Source organism: Pleurodeles waltl, chromosome 4_1, assembly GCF_031143425.1.
Source record: "Pleurodeles waltl isolate 20211129_DDA chromosome 4_1, aPleWal1.hap1.20221129, whole genome shotgun sequence".
In the NCBI taxonomy this organism is placed as follows: domain Eukaryota; kingdom Metazoa; phylum Chordata; class Amphibia; order Caudata; family Salamandridae; genus Pleurodeles; species Pleurodeles waltl.
The window spans coordinates 58,922,100-58,935,079 of NC_090442.1; the positions used below are offsets into that span (position 1 = coordinate 58,922,100).

At 44.7% G+C, this 12,980-nt stretch overlaps 1 protein-coding gene across 1 annotated transcript in view; it reads left to right on the top strand.

The window, feature by feature from the left end:
• TIE1 (tyrosine kinase with immunoglobulin like and EGF like domains 1) overlaps positions 1-12,980 on the top strand; it is a 177,877-nt gene that overhangs the window by 113,647 nt on the left and 51,250 nt on the right. Inside the window, exon 15 of the mRNA XM_069227791.1 lies at positions 2,993-3,203. Within this exon, the coding sequence (XP_069083892.1) occupies positions 2,993-3,203 (211 nt within the window). The remainder of the gene's footprint in view (positions 1-2,992; positions 3,204-12,980) is intronic.

Consider the following 12,980-nt stretch of genomic DNA (forward strand, 5'->3'; position numbering starts at 1 on the left):
ACTGATGTGTGACCTCCTATACGCCACACCCCCACACTCCAGGCTGGATCTGTGAGTATAAATCACAGCTTTCCTCACCTCTGATGTGTGACCCTCTACATGCCAGGCCCACACACTCCACCAGATTGGATCTGTGAGTATAAATCACAGCTCACCTCTGATGTGTGACCGTCTACACGCGACACCACACCCCCAAACTCCAGGCTGGATCTGTGAGTAGAAATCAGCGCTCTCCTCACCACTGATGCATGACCCTTTACACACTGCACTCCCACACTCCACCATACTGGATCTGTGAGTAGGAATCACAGCTCTCCTCACCTCTGATGTGTGACCCTCTACATGCTAGGCCTACACATTCCACTACACTGGATCTGTGAGTAGAAAGCACCATTCTCCTCACCTCTGATGTGTGACCCTCTACACGCCACACCCCCACACTCCACCAGACTGGATCTGTGAGTAGGAATCACCGCTTTCTTCACCTCTGTTCCGTGACCCTCTACACGCCACACCCCCACACTACACCAGACTGGATCTGTGAGTAGGAATCACCGCTTTCTTCACCTCTGTTCCGTGACACTTTACACGCCACACCCCCACACTCCACCAGACTAGATCTGTGAGTACAGGGAGTGCAGAATTATTAGGCAAGTTGTATTTTTGAGGATTAATTTTATTTTTGAACAACAACCATGTTCTCAATGAACCCAAAAAACTCATTAATATCAAAGCTGAATATTTTTGGAAGTAGTTTTTAGTTTGTTTTTAGTTTTAGCTATGTTAGGGGGATATCTGTGTGTGCAGGTGACTATTACTGTGCATAATTATTAGGCAACTCAACAAAAAAAAATATATACCCAGTTCAATTATTTATTATTACCAGTTAAACCAATATAACATCTCAACATTCACAAATATACATTTCTGACATTCAAAAACAAAACAAAAACAAATCAGTGACCAATATAGCCACCTTTCTTTGCAAGGACACTCAAAAGCCTGCCATCCATGGATTCTGTCAGTGTTTTGATCTGTTCACCATCAACATTGCGTGCAGCAGCAACCACAGCCTCCCAGACACTGTTCAGAGAGGTATACTGTTTTCCCTCCTTGTAAATCTCACATTTGATGATGGACCACAGGTTCTCAATGGGGTTCAGATCAGGTGAACAAGGAGGCCATGTCATTAGATTTCCTTCTTTTATACCCTTTCTTGCCAGCCACGCTGTGGAGTACTTGGACGCGTGTGATGGAGCATTGTCCTGCATGAAAATCATGTTTTTCTTGAAAGATGCAGACTTCTTCCTGTACCACTGCTTGAAGAAGGTGTCTTCCAGGAACTGGCAGTAGGACTGGGAGTTGAGCTTGACTCCATCCTCAACCCGAAAAGGCCCCACAAGCTCATCTTTGATGATACCAGCCCAAACCAGTACTCCACCTTGCTGGCGTCTGAGTCGGACTGGAGCTCTCTGCCCTTTACCAATCCAGCCACGGGCCCATCCATCTGGCCCATCAAGACTCACTCTCATTTCATCAGTCCATAAAACCTTAGAAAAATCAGTCTTGAGATATTTCTTGGCCCAGTCTTGACGTTTCAGCTTGTGTGTCTTGTTCAGTGGTGGTCGTCTTTCAGCCTTTCTTACCTTGGCCATGTCTCTGAGTATTGCACACCTTGTGCTTTTGGGCACTCCAGTGATGTTGCAGCTCTGAAATATGGCCAAACTGGTGGCAAGTGGCATCGTGGCAGCTGCACGCTTGACTTTTCTCAGTTCATGGGCAGTTATTTTGCGCCTTGGTTTTTCCACACGCTTCTTGCGACCCTGTTGACTATTTTGAATGAAACGCTTGATTGTTCGATGATCACGCTTCAGAAGCTTTGCAATTTTAAGAGTGCTGCATCCCTCTGCAAGATATCTCACTATTTTTTACTTTTCTGAGCCTGTCAAGTCCTTCTTTTGACCCATTTTGCCAAAGGAAAGGAAGTTGCCTAATAATTATGCACACCTGATATAGGGTGTTGATGTCATTAGACCACACCCCTTCTCATTACAGAGATGCACATCACCTAATATGCTTAATTGGTAGTAGGCTTTCGAGCCTATACAGCTTGGAGTAAGACAACATGCATAAAGAGGATGATGTGGTCAAAATACTCATTTGCCTAATAATTCTGCACTCCCTGTAGAAATCACGGTTCTCCTCACCACTGATGTGTGACCTCCTACACGCCACATCCCCACACTCAGCACAGCCACAACAATAACACTGGAACAAGGAGACACAAAGGCGAAAAATACTGAATAACTAAGCAAAAACCGCACAAAAATAAGAAACAAACAGTCAACCTGGCTATGCTGTTTCACTCATCTACACCCGTGACCCCGGCAGCGATACTCTTATTTCGTTCTCTACTCCCCCATCCAATAGAATGAATTTACCTCTTTTGATTGCATTTTGCTTTCTTTTCCCATACCAATAGATTGGCCTCTTGCGCTGCTCACTCGTCACATTACATACCATAGCCTGAGGGCTCCTCATGGCCCTTCTATTAGTATCCCTTCAGTCTATAGGGTAACTGGCTCACACTGACTTGTCACACTGACGCCCTCCACCATAACTGAGGCCCTGACCTGCCTGACCCCCTGAACTCTACACCCTGATCCATCTGATCCCCTGACTCTACCCTCACCTCTAACCTGACCTCTCTAATCCTTTGACCTCTACCCTCTCTTCTGACCTGACCTGTCTAATCCTTTGACCTTACCCCCTGACCTTTTTTTGTCTAATTCTGTGACCTCTACCCTCAACTCTGACCTGACCTGTCTAATCCTTTGAACTCTACCCTCATCTCTGACCTGTCGAATCCTTTCACCTTACCCTCTGACTTTTCCTGTCTAATTCTGTGACCTCTACCCTCAACTCTGACCTGTCTAGTTCCTTTGATCTCCACTCGTTCTTCTGGCCTGACCTGTCTGTGCTTCTTCCTCAGGGGGAGGAGACAATCCTCCAGTTCAGCTCTGGGACACTGACGTTGACGCGCCGCCCGAAGCCGCAGAGCGAGCCGCTCACCTACCCCATCCTGGAGTGGGAGGATATCCGGTTTGAGGACATGATCGGGGAGGGGAACTTCGGCCAGGTCATGAGGGCCATGATCAAGAAGGACGGGGTCAAGGTCAACGCGGCCATCAAGATGCTGAAAGGTGAGAATGAGAAGGGATGGAGAGTCTGTGACCCAAAAGAATGTGAAGGGGGAGGCTTTCCATGTAGGAAGAAGTCCCAACCAGTGTATACTTTCAAATAATGTGCTGAGCTCTATAGCACTCACCACAGAGTTGTTTTTTTAAATATTTATTTCTTTGATGATACTTCTACTAACTCAATTAGCTTAATTTCCAAGGGTGGGAGCACCTACCAGGAAATGAACCTTCAGCCTTTTAAATACACACAATTATCTACAGCCAGCGGGGAGCCAGTTTGTGATAGGACAGCTAACAATCGCTACAAAAATCATCAAAGTGTGGTTCATTGGCCCGCTTCCTTAATCAGAACACACGTTTCATCGTGGGACCACATCACGCACAGGATCACAGGCGAGCAGGCTATCTCTCTTCAGTCTCAGAACTGACATAGGATCCCTGTGCCACATGCCATGGAGGATCATGAGACGTTAAGTGATCTCTCATTAACCTCATAACAAATGTGGCATTTCTGTGCCACGTCCTGAAGCGGATCACGGGCCAACAAGCCATATCTCATCACCCTCAGAAAAGAGATGTGATCTATGTTCCACATGCTTTGGAGGCTTGCTTATGAGAACCTTCAGTAGTTTTTACTGCACTCAGGTGTTTTCAGTTGGTCCACGATTTTTACCTGAAGAGCCCTAGAGATTTCAAGGATTGTGTTATACTTAAGATGTGTGTCTCTGTTTGCACCGTGGCGCACCTTTCATGAGGTGTGCCAGGTGCAAACAGGGACACTGTCCTAGGGGCAGCACATTTGTGAAATGAGGACCAGCTTTGAAGTAGCTGCTCTGCCTTTCACAGTGCAGGCTTCACCTGACCTCCATTTCAAAGGAGACAAAGAGATCCTGTTGGACGTGGGTGCAGTAGTTGAAGTGAATTGATCCGTTCCCCCATGCTATGTGCTCTGGTGGGTGCAGGCAAAATGTCAGTGACAGATGAAATGAGCAAAGGATGACAAGGGCTAATCTAAAGACCACCCCTTAGAACGATCGATCTATCTATCTATCTATCTATCTATCTATCTATCTATCTATCTATCTATCTATCTATCTATCTATCTATCTATCTATCTATCTATCTATCTATCTATCTATCTATCTATCTATCTATCTTTCTATCTTCACTGAAAAAAGCAAAGGCTGAAGTAACGTGACGTTGTAAGCAGTGCATAATAGTGGTGCAAGGTATACCTAGGCCACGTATGCATAACTGGTCAATTTCAGTGCTAGTTTGGTTTTCAAAAGGTAGTTTTTTATTATTAAAAGACTTATGTATTACTCCACTTGAATATTTAGTTTGGTTTTTCAGTGAATTTCTGTTCTTTTTAACATTAAGATGTTATTACAATATGTCGATAGCCAACACCCTAACGCGCATAGCCTCTGGCCTTTCATGTTGGGAGCAGCCAGTGCTCCACAAACCGCAACCCCATGTTAGCTTTTTAAACAAAAATGGTTTTCTAGTCCTGTGGTACTCCTGCTAGACTACGAGGAGGAGGGGCAAATGTGTGCCAAATTTGGTGCAATTCCATTCACCCATTTTTCTGTATTATTGTTTAAAACCGCCTAGAGAACTTGCATGGGGAAAAAAAGTATTTTGGGGTCACACCCCCTTTTCCGCAGCCTCCGCTTGATGCATCACCTCAAAACTTTCTAGTGAGAAGCTGAGGTGGATGAACATTTTTGGAAACTTTTATGAAACAAAACAAAAAACACATAAATCCGGCCAGGCGAATCGTCACATCTCACCACGGACGTCAAAATGAGTCTCCGTCACAAAAACATTGCTGAAGTGAAGATTTTTAATGGGCATCCAGTAAACCCAACGTGTTTCAGAAACAAAGTTTCCTTGTTCACGGGTAATTGACCCTTCAACTCTTCAACCACAAATTGTAACAGATTGGTCTTTTGGTCATGAAATTCCTTAAAGTGTCTACCAACTGGATAGGGTTTATCATTATGTCCAATTGCCCTCATGTGTTCCAATACTTGTTTCTTAGCTATATGGACATTGTTTTGCCAAAACTGGCTATTTTTGACATATAGTCTATTTTCAATGTCACTTGGTTTTTGTTTGCACCTAGCATTTAATAAAGAGAGAGTATAAATATATATATATATATATATATATATATATATATATAGATATATGTTAGAAATTGGATCTGTAGTTGGCAGAGGTATGCACTCTTTCCAAGTAGGGGCCACAATCCTAGTCAGGGTAAGTCACCCTGTGCTCACCCTTGGGTAGCGTGGCACAGAGCAGGCAGGCTTAACTTAGAAGGCAATGTGTAAAGTTTTTGTGCAATAGCTCATACAGTAACACAGTGAAAACACCACAAAAAGTTCTCCACATCAGTTTAGAAAAATAGATAATATTTATCTGAATAAAGTAAGACCAAAACGACAAAAATCCAATATGCACAAGTCAAGATATCACTTTTTAAAGGTTTAGATGAGAGTCCATCCTTAAGAATCAGTGGTTGTCTTCTTGTAACTTACAATACCTGGGATGAGTCTAAAATAACAACGCAGAGGGCCACAGAGGAGGAGACGCATCAGAAAGAAAATAGATTTATCGAATTTTCCGGTGCAGTGATGCATCGTTTCTGTCCATGCTGCAAGGTGATGCGTTGATTTTCGTGTGCATAGTCTTGGTTCCTCACTGTGATGCGGGGATATTTTGACGGCCAGAGACGATGCGTGGAAAATCCAAACCGCGTCAGGTGCTGCATCGATCCTGCAGGCAATGCAGCAATTTTTTTATGTGCGAGACAGGTGCTGCGTCGAATCTGCAGGCACTTGGTCGAATTTTTCAGGTGTTGCGTCGTTTTTTCCGGATATGTGGATTTTCTCATTTAGGTGAAATCTTTATGGTCCTGAGACTTCTGAACAGGGGGCAAGCTCAGTCCACGCTTTTGGAGAGCACTTGTGGGGGAAGGCAGGGTCCTTCCAGCAAAGTCAGGGGCCAGCAGGCAGCAGGGCACCAAGCAGGAGAGCAGTCCTTCCAGAAAAGTAGTCCAGATGAGTCATTTGGGCACCACAGCAGTCCCTCTGACAGAGTTCAGTTGTAGGTCCAGAATTGTATCATTTTAGAGGGTCACAGACCCAATATATATACCCAAATGTGCTTTTGAACTGGAGGAGACTTGCGGTTTTGAAGTGCACAAGTTCCCCTTTTTACCCAGTCCTGTCTGCCAGGAGATCTGTGGGGGGTTATCGGTCCTTTGTGTGAGGTCAAGCCACTAGCCTTTGAAGTGTAAGTGAGAGCCCCTCAACCCTTCCTGCCCAAGAAGACCCATCAATATGCGGATTAATGTAAATGCAGCTGAGTGTCCTGTGTTTATGGCTGTCTTGGTGGAATGCACAAGGGGAGCTGTCAAACAGCACAGACCAGACGTGGATTGGAGACAGGCTGTAAGGCACAGAGAGCAGTAAGTGCAGAGAAATGCCTACTTTCTAAGAATGGCATTTCTAAAATAGTAATGTTAAATCCAACTTCACCAGTATACAGGATTTCTCACTACCATTCCAACCATACCAAACATGACAATGCCACTCTTTTCAGATCAGAAAATACCACTTAAAAGTATATAAATTAATTTCCAATGCTGGCGTAAGAGAGGAACAGGCTTCACAGTAGTGAAAATGACTTTCTGAGTTTTTCATTTCCAGGACGTGTAACATTCACATGTCCTGCCTTTTCCTTACAAAGCACCCTGCCCTGTGGGCTATCTAGGGCCTACCATAGGGGTGACATATATAATAAAAGGGGAGTGTAAGGCTTGGCAAGTAGGTTTAAATGGCAAGTTGAAGTGGCAGTGAATCTGCACACTCAAGCCTTGCAATGGCAGGTGTGAGACATAGTTAAGCAGTACTTATGTGAGTGGTACAATCAGTGCTGCAGGCCCACTAATAACATTTAATTTACAGGCCCTGGGCACATGTAGAGCACGTTACTAGGGACTTATAGGCAAACTGAATATGCCAATTGGGCGTAAGCCAGTGTTACCGTGTTTTAGGGATAGAGCACATACACTTTAGCACTGGTTAGCAGTGGTAAAGTGCCCAGAGCCCTAAAGCCAACAAACATGAGGTCAGAAAAAGAGGAGGAGGCAGGCACAAAATTTGGGGTGACCCTTCAGAGAGGGCCATTTTCCAACTATATATATATATATATATATGTACACATTCATACTACCTAGTGGCATCCACTAGGTAGTTATAGTTAGGACCATGTTTCCATAGAAAAAGTGTTTTGTGACTTGCCTATATCTTTGGCACCATTTGATGAATGTTCACAAAATTTTCCCCAAAAAGTGTGCCAGTGATTCTTGTTGTGCGCAGAACGTTTTGGGGTGATCCGTCAAGCAGGGGCCGAGAAAAAGGGGGGATAAAAAAAGTTGCGTTTCCCATGTTAATTCCCATAGGACCTTTGGACACAACTACAGTCCGAACCACTGGACGGAATTACACTAAATTTGGCAGAAAGCTAGCTTTCTGTATGCAGATTACACTTTTGCTTATTTGGCATAAATCCGCTCAGTAGTTTTGGAGATATTAAATGGAAAATAAATTTGTATATTTCTGGCCACGACGACTTCGCAAAAAAAGACGAGCTTGTGCAGGGAAATGCATAGCTCTGATTGGCTGCCAATACTTTAAACCAGGAAGTGTTGCCAGCTATGTTGGGACTCGGCTTCAGCTGCGCCCCATAAAAAACGTTTTTAAAAAACAAGGGGCCAGGGTAGAGTCACCCTGACCCCTTAGCTCTGGTGCTGGGGTCCCAGAGGGACACCTCCAGAGCTAAAAAGCATTAAAAAAAAATGTTTGCTTTGATTCTCAGCATTTCAACATGCTTCTTTATTCTGAAGCCGCCGAGTGGGCTAAGTCCCAGAGACATTGCTAATTTAATGCGGGGAGGCCACCCGGCCCCCCTGCAGCCTCAGGGACCACCACCTCCCGGGGTTTTACACAAATATTATGCGGGTACCGGCTGGTCCCTCTGCAGCCCCGGGGACTACCATCTCCTCGGGGCATAACAGGTATATAATGCAGGGGCCGCGCAGCCCTCCCCATGCCCCAGGGACCACCACCTCCCGCCACAGGAGGGACTGGCGGTGCCGGCGGTTCTAATCCTCCAGGGCAGTGCTTAATGCAGTGTTGCCCTGGGGATTAAAAGTCCCTTCGCCGCCAGCGGTTACATGGGCAGTGCAGGGGCCCCCCTGGCCAGCCCCATCCTGATGTTCACTGTCTGCTTTGCAGACAGTGAAGATCGCGATGGGTGCTGGTGCACCCTACACACTACAGCATTGCCGTCGGCTGTATTATGAGCCAGCGTCAATGTTGTAAGCTGTTTCTCTCTGGGCCAGTGGGTGGAATCACTGTTTCCGCCCGCTGAACCAGTGGGAAACTCTTAATAGGGCCCACGGGAAGGCGACGCACTGGCAGCAACCTGACCGTCGGGACTTCGACAGAGAGCCTTTTCCACCCGCCGAAGCCGTAATCAACCCCATAATATGCTTTGATGAAGCTTCCTGGTGGGCACATCCCCTGCTCTGTGTCTCTTATGTTGATATTTGTATGAGCCGGTAACAAACCAGTCTGGCTGGTATCTTTTGTTTTTTAAAGATGCAGAGGGAGTTTCCAAAAAGTTTGCCGCACCTATGCTGCTGTTGCACTTAAAATGGCTGCAGCCTGAATCAAGTATTGTGTTGTCGTTGTGTTGGGCTGAGGTGTATTGTGTTGTTTTGTGTTGTGTTGTGCTGCAACCAATGGGTGGTGGGGTGTTTTGCAACGTGGATGTTCAAAATTCTAAAGAGGTGTTGTGCTGCTTCAATAAATTGCATAATATTGCTCTGTGATGTTAAAAATAGCATCTGAAAAAGAAAAAAATAAGTGTGTTGTTCAAATACTGGAATGATTGTTGTTTACTGACTAATGATGTGTATGGTCATTTATTGGAATCATTTGTTTATTACTGAGACTGTCACTTGGAATCATTTTTCCAGATTAAGGATTTATGCTGGTCACATATTGTAGCCATTTCATGATCACTAAGTAAGGCTTTACATTGGTCACTTATTGCACTCACTTGTTGGTTACTGTGCAAAGGGCATGCATTAGTCACTGATAGGAATCATCTATTGATCACTGAGTAATGGCTTGTGCTGGTTATGTATTGAAAGCATTTGTTAATCACCAGGAAGGGCTGGTACCCTGGAGTAAGCAGGTGCTGGAGAAGGGATGAGTTCACTCCAGGTGAAGGCAGCTCTACTCTGGAGGCAATCCTGAGTCTTGCAGGGACACAAGAAAGCAGCAATCTATTAAACTCACCAAGAGACACTTGCATTCTTAAGATGTTAAAATAGTGACCCACAATCTGGCATGGAATAGGGCTTTTAGGCACATTACAAACAAGTAGAAATTCCCTTAAGTGGGCTCTTGCCTTCACCCAAATTTACTGCAGAATGGGTCAGTTGTTCCCCTTGGAGTTACCTTGCTGCCTTTCTTATCCCATACCTCAGTCCAGTCAAGGATTGATGTGCATTAGCAGGAAATTCTTTCCATTTCATGTATTTATTTTGGGTGTAAAGACCCTGCTGCCTGAATGCCAGGGGCTTTACGAGTGACCTCTTGCTGTTGTGAATTAGAATCCTAATTGGTCAAGCAGTTGAGCATGAAGCATGCAAAATACTTCTCCACCCGGCAAAGCAGGTACTCCAATAATTATCTTATCAAAAGTAAGCAATCACATACGCTAATACTTTTACTAGACAGACCCAGTTCACAAGCTTGGAGGCTCACAGTCAGCATGTCCACTGACCACGCCTTGGGTGTGACTATTAAAGAGGGGGTGGCAGTGCACCACTTTTTGTCAATTTCAAGTTGAGCAAACCATTTTCTCTGCATCCGAGAGAGTTGTACACTGACCCCTCATGTGTGAAGTTACTGTTATGTGAATGCCCAGAATCTTCCACTGACATCCTGTTTGCGTGTCAAGTGCATATGTGTGCAGGGAGTGTGTAGTGCATGTATGGTAGTAGGACTGTGTGTAGTGTGAATGTGAGTACTTGTTCCAGTGGGATAAATTTTTATGCTCCTAGTTTATCATGGCACAATACAGAGGATTAGGGCATCTTCTCTAGACAGTGGAAGTGTATTGACTGCATTCCGGTGGCTGAAGGGTGGAGATCCAGACACGGAAAGGAGGAAGGTGGAGACAGTGATCCCCTTAGAAATTGAGGGGGCTTGTTTACAAGGAGCTTGCACCGCCGTTGCATCATTTTTTTTTTACGCAGTGGCAGCGCTGTGCTAGCTTCATATTTACAAAGTAACACATTTAGCAAATGTATCACTTTTCCTGGCCCTACATTAAACAAAACCACCGCAAGATCCGGCTGTGTCATGTAAATTTCAATGAATGCAGAGTAGGCGGTCCATCAGAAAAAGTCACTTACAACTGACGCAGTGGTATTTACAACATTTTCCTCTTTTGACCCGTCTTCAAGATGTGTCTAACATTGCCGCAATGCACCAGAATTCCTACGTCACCAAAACCCAGGCATAGGGACTGACGCAGTGGCTTTAAAACAGGAACCTGGCCATTTGAAGTCACTTCACACCTTGGAAGATGTCTGTTTTGCATCTCCCCACTCGTTGTAGTAGGTCTACACATGTGCTAATCATGTTGTAGGACTCCTTGACCAACCTGGGACCATGGCATATATGATCCCATCATCCACTGCAGCAAGGCAATGCGACGTTGTATACTTTTTGCAAGGGACAGGCCAGGATTGTCAGTTCTCCAAGGAGGAATGGTTCCCCAAGTCGAGGTCTGCATACTCCAAAGGACATCAGGTAAGTACACACATGAGGTAGGCAACACGTGTAATTCCATTTCACACCCCAACATATACTTATATTCACTTACATTACACTGTCATTCACTATGTCACACATACTCAGGTCTCTGCATACATATCAGTAGACCATGCCAACTGTAATGTGACAAATTATCATACTGCATACATAACCGCTTACATCCAGGACCAATGTAGAAGTGTAGATGGTGATATTCCACCATTTTACAGTCAATTGCATTGCTTCTCACACATTAAACTCCATGCATCAATTTGAACTGATGCATTGCCCCAAGTGTTGACACATTTCTGAAATTGCATCAGTTCAGATGCCAACTTCAGCAATGCGTCAGTTTTTGAGTGGATGCCTTGGGGCATCCTTCCCTTGGATGCGTCAGTATTTCTAATGCATCCTGGGACTCTACACTATGGATCACCATATTGTAAATACAACACATCCATTGCGTTGTAAACTATTTTTGACGCAGCATAACATTTTTTGACGCATCACTGTGGCAACACAGTGATGCATCAATCCTTGTAAATGAGGCCCTTAATGACAAACTTGTTGGCAAAGTCCTGCTAATTAGTTCTTCATGAGCAATGCCATTTGGTAGGAGTCGGGGTGGGACCGGATATTATGTTGCTCGAGGTCTGCATATTTCTTGGCAGGGCCTGGCTTTTCATCCATCTCTGACTGCTGCTTGAGAAAGACTGGTGACAATCAGTTGCAGAGATCTCACATTTCATTGGGTCCTAGTTTTGGAAACTCCTGCTTGGAGCCAACCTCAGTTCCACCTGCTGTGATTGCCATCTTTGGGTCCCAGGAATGGTCAGAAAAGTACATTTGAAAGAGAATTAACCCATACCAGTTCCAAAGCCTTAGACAGTGGATCCACATCCCCTGTTTGGAAAATGTGTATAAAAGTGGGATCAAACTACCCCACTTTGTTACAGTCCCACATTCTTATTGACTGAGAAACCGCCTGAACCCCTGCCGAAGTGGAGCGGTTGCTGAGAGGTCTCATACGTGAACTGCAGCCACCAAATCATTAGAACTGCAACACCAACTAGTAGGTGAAAGTGGGACTTAACGTGCAACTGGAATGAGAGACTAGAATGCATAGACAAGTCTGCTTCATGGATTTAAGACTGTTTGGCAAGTAAACACAAGGGCTAAAACAAGTTGAACTAAGTTGCACATTTGGTTATTGAAGTATTTGAACTAATGTGCATCTGGACCAATTCAATGCCATTGCTACAGGATACTGGGACGGTGGTCATTAAACAACTCCTACGGGAAGAGAGTTAATATTGGAAAGGGCATAAAGTGAGTTACTGAAGATCGTAACTGTAAATGCATCCCAATTGAACTGTATATTATTTACTTTTGTTGTGAGATTAAAGTTTTTTCTTTTAACTAAAACATAAGCCCTGGGCTGGATAATATGTTATGGTGGCTGTTGGTTGGCTGTTGAGTTCTGAGCTCTAGCTCCGCACACTGCCTCCTTCAGAGGAATTTGACTATTCACACTAGCTACCCTGAGGGTCAAGTGTAAAAAAGGGCCTCTTGGTGCCATTTGCAGAGGCACCAGTGCTTAATTTGTGCTTGTTGTTTTCAGTGCTGAGCACCGGCACTTGTTTTTGAGGGCTGGCACTTATTCTTCTGCCCCAAGCATTTGCTGCGAGCAAAAGAGACATATGGGAAAGACGGAGGAAGAGAAAAACAAAAAAGCATCACAATGGTAGAAAGCAGAAAGCTGCAAAAGTGAGCTGAAAGGGCAGGGAGTGGCTGTACATGGATTCAAGAGGCCCGAGATGGATTAGGATTATGCTGCATCAGTATTCCGTGTTCCCACATTTAATTGAAGCAG